Source organism: Arvicanthis niloticus, chromosome 1 (genome assembly GCF_011762505.2).
Source record: "Arvicanthis niloticus isolate mArvNil1 chromosome 1, mArvNil1.pat.X, whole genome shotgun sequence".
In the NCBI taxonomy this organism is placed as follows: Eukaryota; Metazoa; Chordata; class Mammalia; order Rodentia; family Muridae; genus Arvicanthis; species Arvicanthis niloticus.
In genome coordinates this window covers 22,816,060-22,843,248 of record NC_047658.1, presented here as the reverse complement: position 1 = coordinate 22,843,248, position 27,189 = coordinate 22,816,060, and the positions used below count along the sequence as shown (strand labels likewise).

Genomic DNA, 27,189 nt, shown 5'->3' with positions numbered 1-27,189 from the left:
CAGCCAAGAAAACTTGTCACTCAGTAGTTAGGGCTTGATGTCAAAGTGGAATTTGAAAATTGAAATTGAATTTGAAATTTGCAAATGAGTTATTCCCACTCTAAGACCATGTCTAAACATTTTTCTACTTGAATGATAGAGGGAAAAAGAATATGAAAACAGTGCAAAAGAAAGAAGAATCTTCCTGGCCCTATCTTTTATGAAACATATGAGAAAATCAGAATTTCCCTGACCATATCCATTAGCAACTGTTACACAGATAGTGAATGAAGAGACTGATGACAGACATAAGACAGACAGACAGACAGACAGACAGATGATAAATAAGATAAATGATAGATAGATAGATAGATAGATAGATAGATAGATAGAGCTATATATACATATGTATAGGTTTGGAGGGAAGAAAGAAAAGAGGGAAAAGCTGTAATCATATTTTTAACCTCAAATTTTTAATAAAAAGGAATATAAACTCTAGTGAGATGGATAGTCTCCATTTGTCCCTCCAGATACATTTTAACTTGTCATTGCCTTGCTTTGCAGCTCAGGAGTCTGAGTCTTGGGTGTTAGACAGTTCCTCTCTGCCAAGGTCCCAAGTGAATCAAGCAAAGGTTAAGTTCCATCAGGAGGGAAGGAAGGGCTGAGGCTCAGGTAAGGCTAATAGATAAGGGGCTCATTGCAGTAGCCTGGTGCACAGCACACAATACTAACCATTAGTTAGTACTTCATGGGGTAGATGCCCCATGCAGAAGACTGAATTCGGTAAAGAAGGCCCTTCTACAGCACTGCTATTCAGGGTCTCTCCATCTCTCAGCTGCTGTCTGTGGTCTTTCCAATATAAATGTGTCAATACAAACTTGATTGTTTTTTAATAATGTTTACAGAGAGGACAATGCTTATGCCTTGACTTCTGCTCTGCTGCATGTACTCTGAATTATTCATTTAGTTCGAGGCTGTTTCTTTTAAAAAGTAATCATTGTCTTCTTGAATGAAATTTTTGTTTTTCCACACTATCAGTCCTGTCAGACTTTAGAAGTTCAGTCACCAAGAAGAGCAAAGCAATTTAGATAAAATTTCCTGTTCTGAAGGAAGACTTTGTTATTAAATGTGAGGCATTCAATAGTAACTGCCAGCTGTTTAATCAAAAAGTTATTGTTCATTGTGGAGGGAAAAAATTGGAATCTGGAAAACAATGGGCTACAACTCAAAGCTCAGGAAATGTCTGATGAAGTTGCAAGCTCCTTTCAAACTCTTTTCAGCATTTAAACTATAATGGCCCATCTCTGATAAGGCATTCACAGAGGATCACAAAGAAATCACTGCAATGGTCAGATCTCTCTACTCCTTTGAATTGCACCATGTCTTGGTGGCCCCTATATGTTCAGACTACAGGGTACAAGTAAGAGTGTTTTTAGACATACCTCAAATAAGCCTATCATTAAGGACACACAAGTGACTCCTTTAGTGCCTATGATTAAAATAAGGGATAAAAGAAAAATTAAGGAAGTGAAAGGAAGAAAAAACTACTAGTAAGAGAAGAAAGTTCTGAAGGAGAGTTATAAATAAAATAGATCCAGGAGTCAGAAGGGCTCTGCTACAAATTCTAGGCTCAACTGATGTGGAGTGTGGCCTAGAATAAACCATACTACCTCCTTATATAAGCCACAATAGACGGACAGACAGACAGACAGACAGACAGACACACACACACACACACACACACACACACACACACACACAAAATGCAATCAACTGAAGTTACTCAACTTGATCTCTGTCACTTAACCATCAAAACTTAAGTAACATAAGAGTGTGTGGGGAAGTGAACTAGATGTTCAGCACTCAAAGAAAGTACTACATGCAATAAAATGTGTAACTTACTCTGTAACACACATGGGATAGAAGGTGCATCTTCCTGCATGCTCTGTGCCTACCTCAGTACACCCTGGGACACAGCCAGAAGCTTATGTCCTTGTGGACACTCAAGAGAATGTAGTTCCTACATGCCTTGCCATCACCAGGGCCTAACCCAGTTCTTGCTGCAGAATACATGCTCAAGAACAGTAGCTTTTTTTCTCCAGTTATTTTTGCACTTGGCAGTCCTAGTATGTTATGCTGAGGAGTTTCTATATACAGCCCTCTCCCTATGACTGTACAGTGGATAAACAGGCTTATTCCTTCTGCCTCATGCATAGATCAATCATTCATCATCCAAACGTTTGGAACTTTGTGCTACCATGTGAATTTTAAAAAGTCAGATACAGGAAAGACAAATGCCACATGTTTGTTCTTACATGGAAGCTAAAAATAAAATGTCAAAATAAAAGGCACTAAAGGAGTCACACTAGCTGCTCAGAAGGGGAGCCAGAGAACAGGGAGCAGGGATTTGAAGAATGGATGCCAAAGCACAAAAGAATAAGGTCCCAACATCCCTATATACAATTATAATTCACAAAACCTGTCATATATTATAGGAGGAATGGTGGCCACCTCTACATAAACACTGGGGGCCGAGCAGCCACAAAGACAACTCCTGCAGAAAGACCTAATTGAGGACTGTCTGAGAGACCAAGGATTGCTGATACAGACAATGCCAGCCAATCAAGAACTGCTGTTTAGAAGAGATGCTTTCTTGGGACCAGTGGGGCAGGGGTAGAGGGTGTTAATGGAGCTTGCAGCAGCTTTCAGACTAGCTTGTTGTGGTGCTTCTGCTCCCAGAGTCTTTGTCATTGACTCTGCTTCACCTCCCCTCCAACCCCCAAGGACAGGTAGGGCCAGGCTGTGAGTAGAGTAGTTCAGGGCACAGGCAGCAATATATTTTATAGAGAATTAAACAGAAGGAGCTCAAAAGTTCTAAAAATAAAGAAATAGGGGCCAGTAATATAGGTTACTGGGTAAAAGTACTTGCAACCAGGCCAGACAAACCTGAGTCTAATCTCTTGAACCTACATAGTATAAGGAGAGAATGGACCCCTGTAAGTCATCCCTTAATCTCAGTAACACCCCATGGCATGTAACTACCTGCTCACATGCCCACACAAACACAAACATCATTTATATTAAAATTAACCATCAGCAATACCTTGATTCGATCAGTGCTTGTTTCATATGCATAGAAATGTTATCTTTTGTCTTATCAATAGGTACTATGATTATATTTTGAAAAAAAAGATAAAACTTTTAAATTGATTTGTTAGTATTTTCAAAACTAGGTAGATGGAAAAATTGAAATGTAGGCTGATGTTTGAAAGAGGAGTAGGGGCCTCTGAAGAGCTGCTTACTTCACAGTACATCTCCCTGAGCAAATGGAAGTTACATACACATTGCCCTGGCTGCTCTGTCTTACCTCTATCTCTTCATATGGATTCATAAACAACTCTCTCACCATAACACACACTGGTTGGGAATAAATAGGCACTTAATGTTAATGTTCAGACTATCCTGCATGCTTAAGTATTTGCAACTTTTAGAAGTTCCCCGTGCCTTCTGCCTTCCATCCTGCATGTTGGTTTCTTAGTTCCAGGAAACTGTTTAGCATATCAGTGGCTGTATAAAATGCCAAGATACCACATGGCTGTCAACTGTAAGGCTCTTCTCATGCTATTTGAGTTTTATTGAAAAAGCCACTTTTGTCTTCTTTTGTATGGTGCTATCAAAAAGTCCTACACCAACCTGACTTCTTTTTACTTTTACTTTTACTTTTTCAGTATTTGTTTTAACTTTTAAGTATTACAGTTTTTACTTTGGGTTTTTATTTTTCCTCTCAATTTTTTTTTTCTTGAAGTGATTTTTTTTTTTTTTTATTTTCTTGAAGTGATTTTCATTAGCTTCGACTCACCTGCTAAGTGAGTTTCCCAGATTCATGATGGGGTGCTCTGTATCCAAAATCCTTTTATTTTCCTGCATGTTAAGTTCAGCAGCTCTTTGAGATGCACTTCATATATGACATAATTCACTACTGAATGTCTACACTTTGATGTATTTTGTTGTATCACACCAATTTTTAATTATTATAATATATATATATATATACATATATATATATAACCAAAAATGTCACTTTATTTGTGCTTAGTTGTAAGACTCCGTGACATTAATTACATCCACTGTGATGTATGACCATTACCACTGTATCCAAAACTTGACTCTCTTTACCCCAAACAGAAACTCAGGCACCATTAAGCAGTACTCCATTCTCCACCACCAATCCTGAAACCTCTGTTTGGCTTTCCAATTTTGAACTTTTCTATGAATCTGTTAATTCTATGTTTCATTTATGTGAAATAATACTTGCTCATCAATAACTCATCTTCATCCTCCTTTTGCTCTTCCTCCTCTTCCTGCTGCTGTACCTCCTTCTCCTGCAGCTCCTTCCCCTCCTCTTTTTCCTTTTCCTCCTTCTGCTCTTCTCAGAAACTAGGACAAGACTTAGCATGAAACATACTTAAAAGTATTAAATGGAAGAAGAACATGTATTTCGGTCTTCTCCATCATAATGTCACTCAGAATACATTTGACAGACAGTTCAGCATTGAGTCAGAACCTGTTGTGCAAAAAAAAAAAAAAAGAAAAAAAAAAAGAACCTGTTGTGCACTACAATCTACTGGCCACTGTATTAGTTTTATATTCCAAACAAGACTTTAAACTTCTTGGACCATAGGGTGTGCCTTTGCTTCCACAACTCTTATGGCATTATGTTGGCTCAAGAAGTGGATGCTTGAAAAATGCTTTCTTGGGACAGTAAATATGTGAACAGTCAACTAAATATTCTGCAAGTTAGGAGATGGATCTGGGGAGAGACATAGAACAGCTTTCCCATGCATTGCCTTTTTCTCCCTATAAATGAAATTCTGGTGCATCCAAATCCCACTTCTTGGACAGGGAGCCTTTCACAGAAATTTAAGCTCTCCATAAAATGAGGCAAATGATGCCTCCTGGGTTTATATGATACAGAAATAATGCTTTTAAATCATGAAGGCTGGCTTATAACAGCTTATAGAAGTACAGCTTAGCACTCTTCCTCCTAATTCTCCCCCTTCTTCACCATGGGCCAAACTCAGCCAAGAGAAGATCCAGCTGCACTTCCTTTCAACATAGCAGCATTTACTTATTAAAAAAAAAAAAAAAACCTTCTAAGTCTGTGTGATCTGGCTCTAATGTCACACCCTAATCCCTCTTACTGAAATGCAGACATGCCCTTAGTACACACCTTTAACACCCCAAGCATCTAATTGAGGGACAAAGTGAGATATTAGAGAAAGATTTGGCAGAATGAGTTGCACATAGGATAGGCCCAACTCTCATGAGAATAGCACAGGAAACAGAGGCTACTTAGGAGTAGTGTAAGAAGAGAGAGAGAGAGAGAGAGAGAGAGAGAGAGAGAGAGAGAGAGAGAGAGAATGAATCTGAGTCAGAGGTAGTCAGTCTGTTCAGTGAATACAATGCAGTTCAGATCAGCTGAGTCTGTGTAGTAGAATTGAGTTCAGTTCCATTCAGTTCCTGCTGCAGAGTCAGTTGAAGCCAGAAAATAAGAGACCAGAAGATTAGACCAAACTGCCAGAGTTAGCTTGAGGCCAAGCAGAGCAATTCACTGAGAAACCAAGAGAAGCCAGATTAAATCAGTCAACTTGGAGAGGAGTTTGAGTCAGAACAGCTGAGTTGAACCAGCCAGCCAGAGTTCAGCAAGAACTAGAAAGGGTGAGCTTATTCAGCAGTAAGCATCTGAGACCACAATTACATTTGTGGAATAAAAGTTACATTCTTACTTCCTGTCAGCACAACAGTTACTGTTGTCCTCACCTGATTTCTTTGTACAAAAGACTCTACCACTTCACCTTTACCATTTTATGGTTCTCAGAAAGCCAGAGTCATTCTTTTAACCTTGGCTCTGATGTGGTATGGTTTGGTTGGAATTGCCAATTCAGTGAGTTCTCCATCTCCTCTACAAGCATTTAGTATTTATGATGGTTTAACAGGGCCATATATACTGAAGAATTGTTGACCTCTGGTCAACAAGCAGAGATTATATATGTACCTTGCATATGTATATGCAACATGAAAAATTCAAGAAAAAAACACAACAGTAAAAGTATGATGAGGGGATCTCTGCACTGTGTGATTTCATGGATAAGAAAGCATTTCAATAAAGACTCAAAGGAAGCTAAGATACAAGTCATGGATGTACCCACACATATAGGTGTGCGCACTCAGAGAGAGAGAGAGACAGAGACAGAGAGACAAACAGGCAGAAAGAAACAGAGACAAATAAGGAGGAACACACAGAGAGAAACAGAGACAAAGATATGGACAGACAGACAGACAGACAAAAAATGGCACAAAAAATAGATCCAAGGGTAGGGTATGACATGCTCAGGGTACACTAAGGCTCTAGATACCAGATGAAGCTGGAATACAGTAGGTGAGGAGACAGTATAGGTGTTTGGGGCATAGAATGAAGGAGCTAGGTCATCTTCTGCAAGAGAACAGCTCATGGCTCAACCATTTGCTTGAAGTGAGGTGGAAAGCTCCAGAGAATTTTGAGTGGAGGGTTGGTAGTATCTGATTCAAGTGGATGACCTGGTTGGTAGGGTTAAGAATGGTCTTGGGATGGGCAGAACAGGGAAGCCTGCTGTAGACCATTGCAATAACATAGGTGAGAACTGGTAAGATCTGGATGCAGGTTTACAGTCAGGAAAATGTGAAAGTCATCAGATGCTTAATACACTACAAAGCTAAAATTAATGGAACTTACTGATAATTTGGAGCATAGGAGTAATTAGAGACTTCTCTAAATTTGTAATTGGGGCACAGTAACCCAGTGAAAAATTAGGAAGAGAGGGACTTCCAAATACAGTGGAAAGAGGTGAGAGACACAAGAAGTAACTAATAATGAAAATTGAAATGGGGAGGGTGCAGAGCCCTCTCATGTTTCAACCTCAGAGCCTTGCAACTTCTCCAGTATCTACTTCAAGCTCCTGACCTGGTAGAGTGATATAAACTCCTCCTTTATGCACAGTCCATTACAGTTCATGAGGTATTCACTCAGCTGGTAGGGTAAACACAAGCCAGCATATTATCACCCCACAATAAGGAAAGGGTAAAATCACACAGCTAGAGAGTGGAGAAGCCAGACTGTGATCTGTACAAAGCAGTGTCCCTGTTTAAAAGAATTGTAGGCTGTAATTTAACCATTTGAAAAGATAATAATATACAGTCCTCTCTTGACAGATGCTTGAACTGACTATATAACATAACTGTTGTGCACAGTGCAGCAATGAACAGGATTTACAAGGATTTCTATATTTAGATTGGCTTAAGGGTTGCCTGCACAAATGCCCAATGGTAGTCTTTATGAATCCCAGTATATAGGTACAATGAAGATATGATACTAAAAATGGTCAATATATAATAAAAGAGATCCTTTACACAACTAAGTGCAGAAGTAGGTAAGTGTGAAGGGAATGTTTGGTACCCTGCCACACTTAATATGTTAGAGATGTCACATGATCTCTCCTCTTCCTGGGAATAAAGGGTAAAAAAAAATACTTGATTAGAGTCTCGGGCCTTTAACAAGGAACACAGGCATCCATCAGGTGGTACTGCAGAAGGGGCCAAATAGATGGTCTCTCCATTCCTCCCAGGTCCTGCCCATCTTTTCTGCTAATGCAATTTACACAATTTCATGAGAAATTCAGACAGCCTGACAGGCCACGGCAGAGATTGTTTCTAGAGAAGCAAAGGTAAGATACTCTGCATGGACTCCCAGCCCATTTCCTCTATCTCAACCCCTGCAAGGATGACTATAGCTGAAACTTAGGCATCCTCTGCTTAGAACAAGGGACATTTTGGTTAATCCTAATGACTGTTCATCTTGCAAACACTAGGTCATCTTTCCCATGAGCTGCTTAGCAGGAATGAGCTTTAGAGAAAACTCTGTCATATCAGCCTGGTTGACAGCATTATAGAAACTGTAAAAAGGTTGTGTGAATCCATTTACTATTCTAGATTTTCACTGTGTGAAGCCCATCTGAGATGTCAAATTCTACTGTCCTGGTGCTCTGACTTGACCCTAGCAAAGAAGGATCTCACCACACTGGCCAGGATCCAATACACAGGTAAAGTATGGCAGGAAACTAAAAAACACCAGGGCTTCTCAAGGAGTCAAGATGAAAGAATGCCTAGTAGAGTTGTCATCTGTGAGGATAACTCCAGCAGCTGATGGTAGAGAATACAGAGACGCACAGCCAAATATTAGGTAGAAAGAGATTTCATGTTGGAGATCTTCACCAGGTACCCCCCTCTCCAGGAGCTCAGGGTGGAAGGACCACACAGAAAAAGGAGGGAGGAATTGAGGAAGCCAGAGGGTTTGAGGACACCTGAAGAGCACAGCCCACAGAATTAACTAAGCAAGACTCATGGGCTATCAGAGAGACTGAAGTGTAATCACAGAGCCTGCATGGATCTCTGCTAGGTCCTCTGCTTATATGTTAGAGTTGTTAGCTTGGTGTTTGGGGGGAACATCCTGGAATGGGGATGTCTCCTAGTCATTTGTCTACCTTTGGAACACTTTTCCTCCTACTGGATTGTCTCACCCAACCTTGATGTAAAGGTTTGTGCCTGGTTTTACTGTATCTTGATGTCCTGTGTTTGGTTGATGTTCCAGGGAGACCAGCTCTTTGGGGGGGGGGGAGAAAATGGATTAAAAAATAGAAAAAGATGAGAGAATGCAGGACAGCAAAGGCCATGCTCTTTCTTGTCAGCAAGGATGCCATGGAATGCAGCTGGCAGTGGAAAAATGAAGTTATGGGGTCAGCAAATGAGAAACTGCCTGAACAAGGTAAGCAAGTAGAGAAGAAAGTATCAGAAGCCAGAGGATGTTGCACCAAGAAGAGAAGAGTATCAGGAGGTGAGAGTAGACACAGAAATTTCCAGGTGGTCCCTGGGCCCAGAACCATCCATCATGGCATTTTATAAGGAATACACATCTATGTCTCAATGGCCTGTGAGAAGGTACATGCGACATCCAGGAAAAACAAGGCCAGGTTTCAAAGAAAAGGCCTAACCAATGGTACCCTCACTGATGGACTTGATGGACTTCCAGGCATAAGGCAATCTGGCCTACTGGATTAGGGCCTTTCAAAAATGCCTTGACAGCAGCAACCGCCATACATAATATTGACCTCTGATTAACCAGGCACCTGTGTTATTCATCCTTTTGGTCAACTCTGGTTGGCTCAGACCAGCAAGACTCACCCTGGTGGGACTAGTGTCAGCACCAGCTCATGTATTAAGTCTTTCCAGGAATTCCTCTTTGCAAAAAAAGAAAGAAAGAAAGAAAGAAAGAAAGAAAGAAAGAAAGAAAGAAAGAAAGAAAGAAAGAAAGAAAGAGAAAAAATAAACATTTAATTTTGTTGTTAAAGCAATGCACTAGTGTTATGAAAGGAAAATGATTGGCCTGTGAATGCCAGAATGAATGATAACCCTTGTCTCTTTTGGAGGAGAAACATCTAGAGATAATGCTGGGGATGGTGGAGCCAAAGAACACAAAGAAAATTCATCTGTCTGTCATGTCTAGGCTACAGACATCCCTGGCACACCCTTACCTAAATCTATTATTTGTTATATTGTCTTATTCAAGTGCTATTGTTTACATCCAAGACTGGTCTTTCTGATCCACATAAACTATCATATTTAATTCTTAAAGTCCCATAAAGAAGGTGCTATTGTTACCCATCTCCCACAAGTTCCCTTATTTTAAGTACATTACATATAAGGTTTTATGCATATGGTTAAGTAACTTGTAGCTTGTGGTAGAGCCAGAGCTGAAACTCATCTCTGTCCAACTCCAAATGTGTACACCCTCAACCACTAAACTGAACTACCCTTTGCTACTAATCTGACGTCTCACCTCAATAGCTCAACTTCTCCACATGGCATAAGATCTAGCACCTGTACTTCTAAGCACATGGGCTTTGGCACACCCTATTTCTACCCATTGCTCCGATCTCAGCTACCTGCCATGGTCTCACCTAGCTGCACAGCTGAGATAGAGCATCCTGATCCCAAGAGGCTCCCAACACCCTGGCCTGTTTCTGTAGTCACTGCTGTTTGTGGCATGCAAGAAGGATGTATGAAGCCCAAATCAGGAAGCTGCAAATGTCCAAGTGACTGCTGCGACACACACTGCCAAGGGTCAATGCTGCTTCAACTGTCCTACAGGAACTACAGCAGTCCCATTCCTCCTGAATGTCTTCCTGCCACAGATCAAGGGTCTATCAGGCTTAGATTCTGCTAAATGGAAAGGCTAGATGAAGAACCATATTTTCAGTAGATTGATAGCTCAATCTACTGAAAAATAATGTGTTTGCATATTTAAAGAAAAAAGAAATTTCACAGAAAGAAGGGAAAGTAGCTATTCAAAAATAACCACTTCTGCACAATGGGATTAAAGGTAAAGTGGTAGTTTTTAGTACCTTATGCTTTCACCACTTAAAAGCACAGCCATCAAGCTTTACAACAATGGTCCATAAAGTAATGTGAGATGTTGATGAAACCATGCACAAAGGGTTAACCTCGGCGTCACAGGAAGCTCTGCCCGTGTGCATCAGCTGCAGTTCTGAGAAACAGACTAGGGATCTTACTGTGCTGATATGTCTACCATACAAACAAACCAAGTGACTGGAACTCTTTCTGCACTCCACAGGAGGCTCATATTCCTTACTCTCACCTATGATTGTTTTATGCTTGAGTCCCATCTATAAATTACCACCATCATTCCTTCATGCCTGCCAGCAATCCCACCAACACAGAACATGTGTAAATTCAACTGGAGATCAGGGCACCATGTCTCACCATGTGCTGTGAATCAGGTCCAGAAAACACTAGAGGCTGTATGTAAATCAACTGCTTCTTTGGGGGAAAAGCCAGTTCCTTAAATATCAAAACAGAAAGGCTAGAATCCATCCGTCTCCACTTTTCCTTGTGCTTACATACAAGGAACGATATACACACCAAAATTTACAGCACATATTCACATGCAGGTTCTTGCTTGGCCCTCAACACAACCCTGAACACTTAATATACAGACAAAGAGGGTGCAACAAAGAAAAGCAGACTCAACCACTACAACTGTCTAGAAGGCTAGCAGCATAGACCAGATGCCAAGAATACAGACACCAGGAGCATCCCTTCCACTTATTCATCTATCCTAATATTTGTGAATAGCTCTGAGTAGCTCTGGTGTGACTACACTATGAAAGGCACCAGTAGGCACAAGAACAAGCTTTCTGCATACTTACTGCCTACACAAAGACACCATTTAAATGATCACAACATATCAAGATGGCTCAGAGGTCAAAGGTACCTGCCACCAAGTCTGACCACCTGAATTAGACTCTAGGGACCCACATGCTGGAAGGAGAGAACTGACTCCTACAAGTTGTTCTCTATCCTCTACATGTGCACTGTGGCATGTAGACACACACACACTAGATAATATATATATGAATGGATTGTAGATGATCAATATATAACTGAATGAATGCATGAATGGATGGGTAAACAAATAAATGGATGGATGGATGGATGCATGGATGCATGGATGGATGGATGCATGGATGCATGGTTGCATGGATGCATGGATGCATGGATGCATGGATGGATAGATAAACAAATAAATGGATGGATATCTAAACATACTTGGTAGAAAATGAACCCTATATTATATAAAACACTACAGACTCTATGTTGGAAATTAAGGATGAACAGGAGTAAACTTGGCACCTTAGAAATGCCATGTGCAAGGATCCAGTGAAATAAGCAACTATATTGCATCCAGAGGAACTTGGTACTAGAGGATCAGGAAGGAAAGCACACAATGGCAAGGGGACCAGGATCCAGACGTTACATTCCTGTGCAAACTGTATTGTCAACCCAAACATGTATGGGATTTCACTAGAAGGGCATTTCTGTCACAGAGGGAATGTGGTGGTCCAGTTTGCAATGTAAGGCCTTTATGCACCCATATAGCATTCATAAGTTTCCATCTGTGAAAACCACTCAGAATTCAGTGTGTTCACCTATCTCTCTGATTAGCTCCTGCAGGCTCTAGTACATATCTAATTAGGTACCAATAAAAGAAGCAATAACGACTAATGTCCTCCTAAATGTGGGCCCTTCACTGCCCAACACATTATTTCATTGCCAGCAGTTTTTAATGAGACATAGCAATTACAAAGTCACCTCAAAAAATAGAGTTTATCACCTTGAAACAGAGAGTATCAAAATTTATATTGGATGAATATAAAACCACATATGTAACTGAGGAGAATGCTGTGAGCCACTCACTCCACATCCAAAGAAATGGCCAAATGGCTCATTTGCAGTCAGTTATCATTGCAGATTAGGTCCTTGGCCATTACACTTCCGCACTGAGCCACATGCAAGGCATACAAATCTCACAAGGGTGACAGGCCACATCAATGGGATGATGAAATTAGGACCCTCACTCTTCCAGTTCCAAGAAGAGAAGATTCTTCAGACCCAAAGACAATGATACTCAAGCCACCTTGAGACTGAAGACCTATTGACCTGGAATAGATTGATTTCTAGGAGGGTGGGTCTTAGTCCACCCCAGAGGTACTCTCCTTAAAAGTCAGATCCTTGTCTGAGTACCACATAAAGCTTGGCCTTTCTTCCATTTGTAAGGATTCTATCAATACAAGACAACTCTTCTCCCATGAGAAACGGGAAGTGGTATCTTGTCACATGGAGAGATAACAGGGTAATACATGGCATAAAGAGGAAGATAGAAAAGGAGAAAAAGAGTAGGGAAAGTGGAAGGGAAGACACCTAAGTCCTGAGGTACACTCTAGGGAAAGCCATTGAGCTCTCTTGAGCGGCTCCAGTTGTAGCATGTGATACAAGCAAAGAACAGACTTCCTGAAAATGGGCTCTGAATCTGGTCTGCTGCTGACTTCCTGTGAAGCCTTGAACAAACAACTTTTTTCCCCAGGTCTCAAAAGTCCCATCTATAAGATGCATGAGCATCTGTCTCACAGGGCTACAGTGAGTCCCAAGTGAAGATGTCACCCACCTCCTAAGCAGTATAAAACATTCAACTCAGCTCACGGTGACCAAGTGAAAAGAACAAGTGCAACCAGAATGGCATTGGGCCTTCGAGGCTAAAATATCAAAGGATTTGAGGAGCTTGAATTATGTGTTTCCTAGGCTTTTCCTTGCTTCTCCCTCAGCCAAAAACAGCATCTGACCTGGAAAGTGGATATTAGCAAGAGTTCACCAAGTGTCTTAGCTAAGTGCCCAGAGCTGTTTACTTCCAATCAAATAAAATCCCATTCAGGGTAATACAAGCATTTTAAGTGTCTCCAAAAAGCCTACTGATGGGTCCCCACTTGAAACCTGTGAGTGCACATGTGTGTGATTTACTGTCAGGAAAGTGATACACTCAAACTAATCGGCTCTAATGAGCAGGGATGCATCTTGACATTCCTGAGGAAAACTCAAGAGACAGTATCACATAGGCCCTTTAAGGAGAAGAGAAATTATTTCCACTCTAATTGCCAAGGCAAACACTGAGGTGAGGGTGTTGCTATAACCTGGGTAAGTACATCTAAACCCCTGATGGGAGAGAAAGTCACAAAGAAGTTTAAATGGTTGCAATGGGTACACAAGTCAGCAGTCTTCAGGGTAGGTGCAGGGAAGTATTGCACAGATGATCTGCCCTTCCTAATTCCCTCATCCTCACATCCACCCCTGGTACACCCCTAGAAGAAAAGCAGTTAAATACCAACAACCATGAATCTGTTCTCTGACATCCAGCAGCTCTGGCTGTTCATATTTATAACATTAGTTTAATTAAAGCTTTCAGGGAGATAAATTAATTTCTTGGTGTAGAAAATCAGTTCTTTTTAATGACAACTTCTGCACCTCTGGTCTAACTGGAAAACAAATGCAGCAATCGGATTTTTTTTTTTCAATTAAAAAGTCCTCATGGAGCATGCAGTTTTATTCCTTGGTGCTCCTCTATCTAACAAGTTTGAGCACAAAAGAAATAGAGAGAACTAATACACAAATGTGTATTTCTCCAAGAAGAATCACATCAGGTATATTCTCATTCTCATTTGACTTTTAAGTTTCTCATCTCTGCTTTTTCCTTTAAAAGAATGTGTGTGTGTGTGTGTGTGTGTGTGTGTGTGTACACACATTAAAAACACAAGTAAAATTATAATGATAAAGATGCAAGCATTGACATTCTCTGTAAGAAAACATTTGTATTTCTTATGGCCTGTTGCCCTCCCATGCCCTTTCTGCAGAGCAACCTCTGTGACATTACAAGATATGTCAAGAGGCCATATATGAAGTCACTGAGATACAAAAGGAGGTTATTTTTATCTCAATTCTAATACATCTTAGGCCTCGTGTACACAATAAAATAGCTTCCTGTTGATCTGCTGGTAGCTTCGGCCAACAAACCATTAGTTAAAGGGAAGACTATTGTGCTCGTTGTCTGCTTTACATTGCACCTTTGGAAACCCAGAAATACAGGCTGACGGAGGGGACGATGAAAGCACTCTTCAGTTCATCCTTCCACCTCCTACTGCTCAATGCCACTGAGGCCACAGTTAACTAAAGACATATTTAAACCCATTGGGTACAAGAGGAAACAAGGAAGGCTCCTGAACAAACAAAATCAGAAATATCTGCCACTGATGTAGCTGAATATAGGGAAAAGTTGAGCCTAGATCTCTCTAATGAGGTTGGAAATAACAAACCACAGTATCCAGAGACACAAGGATGGGGAGCCCAGTTGGAACAAGGCTTTGGAGACCGTATTATCTAGCATTCCCTAACAATTAAAAGACCACCTGCCTCTCTGCTAGAACTTCGAATGCATCCCATTGGCCATCTAACTGTCTCCTTTTGCTCTCGTTATTATTCAAATCTTGGTAACTAAACAGAACCTAAAGGCTTCTTTCCCTTTCATAACATAACATAACACATGGTTGTGTGTTTCCTGACATGTGAGTGCTGAGTGCTGGGAATTGAACTTGTGTCTTCTGGAAGACCAGGAAGTGATATTATTCAGTGAACCACATCTCCATTTCTTGGGATTCACCTTTCTAAGTATATAGTGAAGAGTTAAAATGGTTATAACTTTTGACTCCACTTCCAGCTTTGGCCTTCTGGGCAGTTCTGATTGAATTTTACCCAGATGGGTATTTTAAGTTTTACATTTTATTTGCTCTTCAGGACCCTGGACAGTTCCACAACCCAGAGCTCTCTGGACTAGGACACTTCCAGCAGGGGCTCTGTAGTCCTGTGAGGTTTGCATGTAGGTGCAAATACCAGAATTCACTTTCCATATATGCTTGTTCTTTCTAACTAGTTGTCTCTTACTTTGTTGAGGTAGTTTCTAACCATGAAGTTTAGATTCTGAGGGATGTTGAGAAAAAAAGAAACCATACCACAAGCTCAGAATCCTTCAAGGACAAGCAATGGCCCCCTCATCCTGACGATCTCCTACCCTGCTTTGCCTCAGTCAAACATTTTAAAAGTGATTCTGCTATCATAAAACCAGGCACCACTTTGCTGTATTAAGACTAGAAAAGCAAGGTGAACTACTGGAGAGCCATGCCTGGGAGCTGTCAATCTACAGTAACTCTGGAGACCTGGCTGGCCTCAAGCCTTATGCTGTACCATGAATCTGGAGCATAAGCCAATGTTGCCAGAGAACTGCAAATTTGTCTGAACTGAGCTTGTTCCAGCATCGTACTCTAAAGCCATTTCCATACCACAAGATGTAATGACTGCAGTTTGAAGTATTCTGTTTTAACATGCACCTGCCAGCTATATTTCCACAACTCTTTGGTAAAAGAGTCACAATGGCTCCTATTTTACAAACACAAGCACAGTTCATGGCCAATGAAAGAATGAGAAAACTAAGCCTTAATTGTCTCTCACACGACTACACAACTGCATGAAATCACATTTTACAAATGGCAAAACCAAAATGAGAGTTTAAAAATGTACTTCAGCCTGAGTTAAATTGCAGATTTTATGTCTGGAATACAAAGCATGGAAGACTACCCTTCCTTCACCTTCCTTCCTCTTCCACACTTCCGTCTCTGCCTCTCCCTGTAGGCTTTCTCTCAGTTATACACATTCTACCCTTACCAGACTATGACTGGCTTTGCAATCTCTGGGGCATAAACAGTACTTCATGTCCCATTCACATGGCTGACAGAAGCCTGTGAAGCTGTAGAAACCACCACGCCTTTTACCTGGGATAGCGAGAAACAGAGGCTACTGCACATCCCCTCTGGAGTTCTTCTGCCTGAACCTGATTATCTGTGCCAGAAATGCAAAAGTCTGTCATGTTGTCTTGTGGCATCTTTTGAACTACTATATAGGTCTGCTTTTTATTTTTGAGTGTGGGCACATCCTATCTTCCCAACTTGATTGTGATTCCTCATAGACAAGAAATGTGCTGTCTTAGTTGAAATGAGACATATGCCAGCTACCTGGTTTTATTTTAATGAGTTTTGCTAATGAGATGTGGTATGCAGTTTTGCTTCTTGTGTGAAGAATATAATAAGCAGGAAACCCAGATCTAGTTACCAAGAGAGTCTTGGCTGCTTTCTGTGGATGCTGGCCTTTTCTAGTCATCTATACACGGCCTCATCATACTGCAGAAGTGTTTGTATAAAACTCATGAAGCTCATCACACAAATGGCTTAACTATCTAAAAGAATGTGACATTTAACAAGACAATATTTAGAGATACTTCAGCAGTTCTGTGGAAGATGCCATATCAACACATTTCATTATGAAAAAACTCAACATGTATAAGCAGATGCTCTTATCTTTAAAGTACTGAAAACATTCTATAGGAACCTTGAGTTACTAGCTTTTCCTATGATTTGTGGTGAGCTTTGCTTCCAATTCTATGTATATTACAAAATCAGCTAGATGGATACAAACGGTAGAAGTGCTCTGTGCATATATGTAAAGTGTTATCATGAGAATCTACTATGCTTTTCATCTAGAGTATAAGCATTGAGTGGCCGGAAAGGTCTCTCAGCAGTTAAGAACACTAGATATATTCTAGAGGATCAGGCTTTAATTCCCAACACCCATACAGAGGCTCACAATCATCTGCTACTCCAGTCCCACAAGATCTGACACTCTCTTCTGGTCTCTGCAGGTACCAAATGCATGATGCACACACATATGTGCATGCAAGCACAAGTGCACATAAAATAAATAACTAAAAATAAATAAAATAGAATCACTGAGCTTACTTTCTGTGACAACAGGCTGCAGGGGTGTGTGTGTGTGTGCGCACGTGTGCATGTGTACACATGCACCTGCATGGGCCAAACATGCTTTTTGAAGGTTTGAAAATCCAGATCTTCATGGCTGGTCAAGCTTAATGACCTGAGTTCAGTCCCCAGAATCCTTCTAGTGAAAAGAGAGAACAGACTCCAACAAATTGTCCTCTGATGTTTACATGGACATTGTGGCACATGTGTACCCTCAAGCACAAACACACATGTACACACACACATAGCAACAATTTTTAAAATAAAGAGTGAAGAGCTGTGTTGGACTATGATCAAAGGGAGGAAAGGTATAAACTAGAAGTAAAGACATTTGTACATTGTAAAATGCATTGGCCAGTTTTCCAGAGAATACACAGTTCACTGGAAAGCTCTATGGAGCCTATCCCCTCACCACCAACAAACTCAGTGCCACTGACAGTCAAGGCTGATACAACAGAACTGACTTGAGCTGGTTGGCTTTTGTCAACTTGACACAAGCTCATGTCATCAGGGAGGGGAAAACTTCAAATAAGAAAAAAAATGCATCCACCAGATTGCTCTGTAGGCAAGTCTCTCGATTAATGACTGTCATGGAAGGGCCCAACTCACTGTTAGTAGTTCCACCCCTGAACATGTAGTCCTGGGTTACAAGCTGAGCAAGTCATGGAGAGCAAGCCAGTAAGCAGCATCCCTCCATGGCCTCTGTTTCAGCTCCTACTCCCAGGTTACCACCTTGAGTTCCTGCCCTGATGATAGACTACAAACTATAAAATGAAATAAGCCCCTCCCTCCCCAAGTTGGTTTTAGCCATGGTGTTTAACAGCAATAGAAAGGGACCTAGAACATGACTGTCTTCAATTCTCTCCAATGATCAGCCAGCTCACAGGACTTTGGTCTAAAACAAGACTGTCTCTTCTCTCCAGGACACAGATCAGTCATGAAGTAGGGGTGATTTAAGGGTGGACTTAGAATAACTAAAGAACCATGAACATCCTGATGGCTAGGGCTCTCATTCTTTTGAACCCTACACACTGACAGAGACAGTATACCCAATAAATTAACTTGACAGGCTAACAGAAAATTAAAAGTCACCAAATAGAAAAAAAGAAAATGGTTAGCGGGGAAGATCAACAGTCATTTATGTGAATCCTCATGTCGATGCCCTTCAAGTCATGGGCCTGAGCTGGGAATGCCTCATCTTGGCCAGCAACTATTTTCATCAATACATATTAAGAAGACATAATGACGGATTTTACTGCGACGCTCATACATATACATAATGTGTCTAGAACCTCCCACTGCCCTGTCTCACTCCACTTCCACTCATGCTGACATCCCTTCTCTTCAAAACCAAGTCCCACCCTTCCATTTTAGCCTTTATCATTTGTTTTTGTGACCTAATGAGTTTTATTAGGGGTTACTGATATGAGCGTGGGTAAGAGGTTATTCACAGGATCAGTGGCTACACTACTAAAGAAAATGTCTCCCCTATCCCGGAAGCCATTAACCACCAAGGGCACCTAGGGAGAGGTGTGGCTTCGAGAGTCCCTCCTCCATTTAGCAACCATTATCTGCTTCAAATTTTGGGGGGTGGGAGGAACTATGAGCATAATAGGCTGCCAGAAAAAATAAAGTTCTGAGTCAGTGGAGATAAGCAGCCTAGCCAACCAATGAACTTGTCCTCTGGTTTCTCACTCCAGAGCTCCAGATAAGCTGCCCCAAGCTGCTAAGCAGGCCCAGCTGAACAGCCAAGCAAGCGAAAAAGTGTGAGTTTCAGTGTTGTCTACTGACTAAAATAGCAGCTGCTTTCCTTGTGACAATTTGTGCAATTAGCAATGTTTCTCAATTCTAACCTTTAAAAAAAAAAAAAAAAAAAAAAAAAAAAAAAAAAAAAAAAAAGTAGAAAATCCTTCCAGGCTAAAAAATGCTCAGAATAATGCAATTGCCTGGGAAATTTCTTCCATCTTTTGGAGAAAAAGAATTATTTTAGTATTTAGTTAGCAGACAGGGCTCTTCATGTCGTTTCACATAGGCTTCCTTTTAACTGATCCTTCCCCATCTTCCTGCCGCTCCCCAGCATTCACTCTTCCCTTTCCACATTAGTTCCTTGATGTCTCTTCTTTCTCATGACTCCCCTTCCAGTGCCTTTACCTCTAGAACCTCCTGGTTTGGGTTTCAGGAGTCTGGATTATTTCACATAAGATATTTTCCAGCCCCACTCATTTTTCCTAACAGTTTCATAATTTTATTTTTCTCCAAAGATGAATACAAGCTCATTGTATATAGGTGCCACATTGTAATTATGTGTCCATCAAATTGATGGACATCTAAGCTGATTCTGTTTCCTTGTTATTGTGAATAGAACATCAATAACATGGAAATGTAAATATCCCTGTGGTAGGATGTTACATCCTTTGCATATGTCTAGGACTGATACAGCTGGGTCATATGGCAGGTCTATTTTGAGTTTTATGAGAAATGCCCCCACACTGATTTTCATAGTGGGTATACTAGTAACACTCCTACTGACAGTAGGTAAGGAGTCCTTTGCCCAAGTCCCTACCAATATTCCTTGTAATTTCTTTTCTCAATTCTTACCATTCTGACAGACATGAAATAGAATTATCAATGTGGTTTCAATTTGGATGTTTCTAATGGATAAAGATGTCAGACAACTTTTTAAAAACATTGGCCATTTATATTTCTTTTGAGAACTATCTGTTCATTCCATTGGCCTAGTCACTGATGTTTGGTGTTTAATTTTTGTAGTTTGTTATGTGGATAGTGCATTGGTTATTTTCTGTTGCTGTGATGAAAAGACCAAACACAGCTTGAGGAAGATGTATTTGGGCTTGTGGTCTCAGACATATAGGTGTCCATAATAGCAAAGAAGGCATAGAAGCAGGGGTGGAGAGTCAAGAGACTGCATCTCAGTTGCACACTAAAAGTAGAGCAAGGCTACAAAGTCTCAACCCCACCACTAATATGCTTCCTCCAGCAAGGCTCTGCCTCCCAAAGGTTCCATAACCTCCCCAAACAGTACCATCAACTGTAGACCAAGTGTTCACATACATGAGCCTATAATGAACATTTCACATTCAAAGCACCAGACACTAACACCTTGATTGACGTATAACCAAGATTCTCCCCCATTCTGTAGGCTTGTTGGTCTCAGATGGTTCTCTTGCCTTCTATGGCATCTCTGCCCTGGGAAGACTCCCTGGTACTGTGCTTTTATCTTAACCAACAGGTAAAGTTAGCACACTATGAAGACAACTTTCAGAGACGGTATGACTAAAGTTTGGGAGGATGTTTCTAGCTCAAGGTTTTGTTTCTATGCTTATGTGACTGAAACTAAGTCATCTACCTTCTCTGAGCTTTTATTTCTATTTTTGAATCTATGATCCTAATAAAGCAGTTACTAAATGTTATCTTAAGAACTACTCAGCCTAGCACATTACCTAGACAATAGGAGAAGTTCAATAACACAGTTCTATTTCCCAGCACAAGTGAAACAGTGTCTATTCATTAGATTCTACATCTTATCTGATCCTCCAAGGTCATCAATATGAACATCTAAAAGGAAAATTACTAGAAAGGAGCAAACTTCTGCCCCGAGCAAGGCTCTTGACTTTTCTTGTATTATAGATCCAGTGGTAGCCATCACCACTGCAGGGTGAGCAGTCACAGCATATGCTCACAGTCAGACCTCAGCAGACACTCACAGTCAGACCTCAGAAGTCACAACATATGCTCACAGTCAGGCCTCAGCAGTCACAGCAGACACTCACAGTCACACCTGGGTGCCATTACTCGTCAACAGCAGCATCGCTGACAAGTCACACAATCTTATGTTCCTTCATCTTAAAAATAAAAACTTAAACTAAATGGCCAAGCAAAGTCAACACTCAGTCAGCTTTATCTTCATCACCTTTATCTCTATCCAACCAACAGGACTTCAATAAGCAATGGATTAGTAGAAAAAATATGAGACAGGATAAGAAACATCAAAAAATAGAGATGCTCTCAAGGTGGAATAGAAGGCACAGCTGGAAGTGTAGAAATAAGTTTCCATGACATTCACTCTCTACAAAAACAACTAGGTGTAGACCAGCACATCAGTACAAATGTCAGAGTCAAGGTCACTCTGGGGCCTGCTTGCCCCTGCTGAAGAGAACAGTCCTGTTTTGCTCACTTTATAGCACTCTGTCCACCATCCTCTCCTCTCCTCTCCTCTCCTCTCCTCTCCTCTCCTCTCCTCTCCTCTCCTCTCCTCTCCTCTCCTCTCTCTCCTCTCCTCTTCTCTCCTCTCTTCCTCCTCCTCTTCCTCCTCCCCCTCCCCAGGGCTGCATGTCCAGTGCTTGATTTTCTAAGCCCTGGTTTCTCATAGGCTTTCATCACCTCCATCGCTTTACCCTTTGCTTAGCCAGTAGTTCTGGAATGACAGTTCATGCACCAAGGCTAAGTGTCCCATACAAAACCAATAGAAAGAGCTTTCTGATACATACATACATACATACATACATACATACATACATACACACATATGCATATACATATATATATTGGCTGTAAGATATCCATCATCAATAAGAACAAAAGCCTGTCAACTGTGACAATGTGAGTGGAAGTAGAAACTATGATATAAAGTGTAATAACCCAATCATAGTAGAACAAATAGTTCACATTCTCACTCATTTGTGGAAGCTTAAAGCAGAACAAGAGACTGGAACAGTGATTTCTAGAGGCTAGGGATCAAGGGCTAGATAACACAACGACAGGAGGAATCGGTTCTAAAACCCTACAGCTAAGTGGGTTAACTCTTGTCTGTAACAGTTTATATATCTCAGAACTAGAAGAACCCAAAGATTCTCAAACACATAGAAATGATAATGTGTGAGGAGAGAAAAGCTAATTACCCAGATTTCATCATAGTGCACTGCATACTGCACTGAATTATCATGTGATTCTCCTAAATGTGTACAAACAATAGGTGTCAGCCAAAAATAAAAGCATCTTCAGTTTCTCCCTCAGTAGGTCAGATATGGGCCTGCCTGCCTCTCTCTGCTTTTAGTAAGTTCTCAGAAAATACACACAGTTCGTGAACCCATGCGTCTAGATTTTTCCTCTACAAGAATCAAAATATATCTTTCCTTTCTAGGCCTACTTACCCACCAACTCATCTAAATATTTTATTTCTTCTTGGGACCCTTGACTTACTAATCGGCAATAGTTTCATATGTTTCTCTCCTGTACTGGCTAGTCTTCTGTCAACATAGCACAAGCAAATGTCATCTGGAAAAAAAGGAAATCTCACTTGAGAAAATGCATCTATCAGACTGACTTGTAGGCAAGTCTTTGGGGACATTTTCTTGGTTAATAATCTATGTGGAAGGGCCCAGCACACTGCAGACCACCATTCCTAAGCAGAGGGGCCTGTGCTACATAAGAAAGGTAGCTCAGTAAGGGCTGAGAGCAAGCCAGTAAGAACCAGTCCCTCCATGGTCTCCACTTAGGTTCTGCGTCTAGGTTCATGACTTGAGCTCCTGCCCTGGCTTCCCTTGATGATGGATTGTTATGTGAAAATGTAAAGCAAATAAACTCGTTCTTCCTTAAGTTCCTTTTGGTCATGGTGTTTATCACAGCAATAGCAAACTGTAACATCCTCTAAGATCTTACATGTTAACTATGATCAAAAGGGTGGAAAAATATCAATGGAAAAAAAGAATCTGTAGAAGCCCCTTCACTGATCTGCCAAAATGAGGCCATGCCCAAAGCTACAGTATGGCATTCATGTCTTCTTCCTACTCTTCTGATAGACAGGCCATGGGAATGGTTTGAAGACAAGGACAAAGATGCCATAGGTGTGTGATATAAGTAACACCAACAAAGGCAGATGTGGGTTGAGTACCGAAGGTCTAAGAGATTTTCTCAGAACATTTTCCATTTCTGTTCATGGGCAGGTGCAGTCATATGGTGCTTCAAGACAGTATAAACTGACAAATGAGTGGCCACACAGTTTCATCCCTCTGCAGATGTCATCAAGTGAGCTTACACAAAGATTCCATCACTTCCTGGGGACCCATCAAAGGAGGCCACCATTTTATCTGCTACTTGTCCTTGGCTAAGACATCATTTGTACAGTGCACACTTAGAATTACTAACTCTATGTGAGTATGAATAATCCTAGTTACAAGAAGACGAAACTGAGAGGCACAGAAATCGAGCTGCTTAAACTCATGCAACCAGCAAGTGGCCCAGAAAGAGGAAGAAAAATCAAACTAGAACAAAGAATCTGAGGGTGAGACACACTAGTTAGCAGACATACTCTGTCATCTTTCTCTTCTCCAAAGTAAGCAGTGTCAGAGAATGGTAACATGTTGAGAATTGAGATATAGACAAACACATGGCAAGAATAAGGCAAGAATCTTAGACATTTCTTGGAAACTGCCAAACAGGCCAATGGAGTCAAAAGTCCCTCCACAATCCCATGTGGGAAGGACCTGAGTGGTCAGTAGATCATGGAGACATGAGGCCTCCTAATCCAATGTTTTAGTTTTATGGAACTGAAGGCTATAATGAGCTCTTAAAGGCAGACATGCACAGGGCAGCTAAGGGTTGGTTCCATTCAGGCTGTGCAGTCCAGATCTGTCTGGTAAAAGAATTCATGGTTCTTGCCAGACATTAACAGTAGATCCACTGGGAACATCAATAACTCAAATGTCTGGAAAGCACCTTAAATAGATCATATCCAAACAGATCAAGTCTCATTCAATATGGCAGACCTTATGTGGATCCTAACACACTCTCCTGTCCTCCAGTCTTTAACTTCAGTGCAGCACTGAATCAGTACGCACACTGCAGCATCTCTGCTGCAGAGTGTCCTTAGAGCACTGCCTCTGTGGGCTTGAGAAGAGAGGTTATCCCCCCCCATGCTTGTCCTGTACCCTTGGCCCCAGGGAACATGCCTCATGGCTGGACAGTCATTTTAATTTTTACAGCATCATTGTTGAAGCTAATAATGCATGGTCACTGCTTGGAGTTTTTTTTTTTTTTTTTTAAGTCTATTATTAGCATCAGGTCACTAATCCAAAAGAATTTTCAGTGGGTGGAAAAATCAATACATTGGCCACCATTATCCAAATGTCCTTCCACAAGTGATGCAGTAGAGACCATGCCCCTCCCCTTCTTGGTTATCACTGCATCTGCCTGCAGAGACAGACATGTGGGACAGTACTTCTTCCTCAGCACAGCCAACAACCTCCTGTGAGGTTCCACCCACCCAGGTAACACTAACACGCACTGATAAATTAATAGCCCCTTCTTCTGCAGAGCACGGGAGGCCTCAACCATGAAAGACTCAGAATACCTCTTTAAGAAGTCTCTAAGTTAAGCAAAGCTACACTTGATAGAATGAAACAGACTCGCCTATCCCAGCAACAGAGCTTCCTGGATTCATCCTAACACGAATAACTGGCTTATTCACTTCCAAGTGGAATGAACCCAACAATATATCACAGTTAACTGTGGTCACAGCTCCATGGAACTTCAGCCACCGCTGAGAGCTCACTGAGGGGCAGTTAATAGTCCCTGATCTGTAATCAACCTTTGTTACATTGGTTCCTAATCACAGGATACAGTTTTATCTTAATGAACTGTTTTCTTATCGCATTACAGTTGGTCATTTCAGCATGCCTAATGGTCCATTCAGTAGGTTAAATGACAATTAAGGTCCCTGGTTTTGGTGCATGGGGTTGGGGGCGGGTAACATTTTCCCCTTTCCCCATACAGAGTGAGATCTGAAGGGCAGAGTCACTGAAGATCAAAGTGAAACATACCTATTGCAGTCCACGTGGAGCAGGAGGTGAGAGGCACTCACTGACAGCGCGACCTTGTGCCACTGTCCGTCAGCCATGCGGTAGGGAAGGGCCTCGGTCCTGGGTTTTCCGCCATGTATGTAATGGTAGCGTATCTCTTCTCTTGGGCCGCTGCTCTCCAGTTCAAAATAGCTGCACGCAAAGGAACAAAGACTTTAGTCCTGGGTGTCATGGTGCTCATCAGGCCCACATCCTCGTTCCTAGGTTGCTTAGAAACTACAGTTACCTAAACACAGCACACAAAGCCATGACCTGAAATCAAGCGTATGATATAGATCCCTCTACTGTCTGAGAGCTCTTCAAAAACCACCTTGAGCTTCTGACATGGAGATCAATGTGATCCACAATGAGGGAAAACCCACTAGCGAATTAGCAAAGCTTGGGTTTGTGCTTCCTAAACACTTAAAAGTACAGTTCGGTGCCCTCTTTCTATTGACTGACAGGGCTTTATTGATATTTATTTTTAGAACTGTCATTTAAACTTTTTCAAGAATTAATGAGAAATGGGCTGGGCACCTGGGATTAAAATCAATGCAAGAGTAAAAAGACAAGTTTAAGTCTGTCTCTGTTCTTCCCACTGAGGGTGGGGCGGATGCTTTCACTGGATAGATGATCCGGGGCAGGGAGCGATTAAAGCCACCCACACCTGAGTCAACACTAACAACTATCACAGTGTAAAGTACATAACTGGAGTTCTCTTTGCCAAAATTGTCCTCATGTGTTTCAGTCACCACTGTGGTCTGATGTGCTAAGGCGGGAACTTCCATGGGCTCCTGGGGATTTGTCTCTTATAACTTCCAGGAGTTATCACTGTCATTGACATGTGCCTGACCTCACTGCCAGCTGTGCATTAGCATGTTACATGCATGTTGTAATTTGCCTCTCATCATACCCTCAAGTACTTGCACTGCCATCCCTTCTTAAAGACTGAAGGACTGAGATTATGACTGATAGTATAGCTCAGGCAATAGAGTGCTTGCCTGCCATGTGGGAAGCCCTGGGTTCACGCCCCAGCATTGCACAAGCCAGGTGTAGCTACATATACTTGTAATTCTATCACGAGGGAGGTAGAATCCAGAGGACCAGAAAGGCTCATGGTCATTCTTGAAAATATATAGTGAGTTTGAGGCTAGCCTGGGCTGCATGGGATCGATCAGGAAAAAAAAAAGATTGGAAAGAAAAGGAGAGGGGAGGAGAGAAGGAATGGAAAGAAAGGGAGGGGAGGAGAAGGAAGCAGTAAAAAAAAAAAAAAAAAAGGTGGGGTGAAAAACAGATTTAAGGATTATAAACATACCCCAGTGCTGTTTAAAGGCAGGTCATTGGCATTTCCTAGGCACCAGAAAATGCTCTTAAGTAGTACTGGGCATAAACTCAGCCAGCACTCACCTCCAGAAATGTGTGTAGCTCTAGAGACATTCACCTATACAGGGTGGGGGTGGGGGGGTAGTGTGATCCTTGTAGCTGGAAGGAGCTACAGTTTTCTTACAATCTATTGAGCTGAGCTAACCCAAGCTTGACTATGTTGAATGTGAAACACAGATTTCACCACTGATGAGAACTGGATGGAGCTATCATGAAAAGCAGACTCTTTGGCCATGACCCAAACCATGTCGGAGAACAAATGAGTATTTCCTGCTCATCTCCCAAAGATCATGCCCACAGGAAGCATAGACTGAAGACCACCTTGCAGCCACCTCATCTCCAGCAAAACAGGGATCATCCCTGAGACATTATTCTTACCACAGAAGCCAGTTCCTGTGCCCAAGGTCATGTTAATTAGGTATAATTAGTATAGTCCATATTTTCAAAAAGAAAAAATTGCTTAATATTTATTTTTAAAAAAAAAAACTTAAATTTCTTCAAAGCTTCAAACAGGTTCTAGAAGAATTAAATTGAAGAGCCTAATTCAAGGCACTATAGGTACTCGGTCAGTCATCAGCTCGTTAACTCAGTGTGTCTTTAGTGAGCACACA

At 41.3% G+C, this 27,189-nt stretch overlaps 1 protein-coding gene across 2 annotated transcripts in view; it reads right to left on the bottom strand.

Annotated features, from left to right (window-relative positions):
- The window catches only part of Nell1 (neural EGFL like 1), an 823,979-nt gene that overhangs the window by 652,051 nt on the left and 144,739 nt on the right, over window positions 1-27,189 (bottom strand). For both annotated transcript variants that reach the window (XM_034515089.2, XM_076934998.1), the window contains exon 4: window positions 25,178-25,348. In XM_034515089.2, coding sequence (XP_034370980.1) covers window positions 25,178-25,348 — 171 coding nt within the window. The remainder of the gene's footprint in view (window positions 1-25,177; window positions 25,349-27,189) is intronic.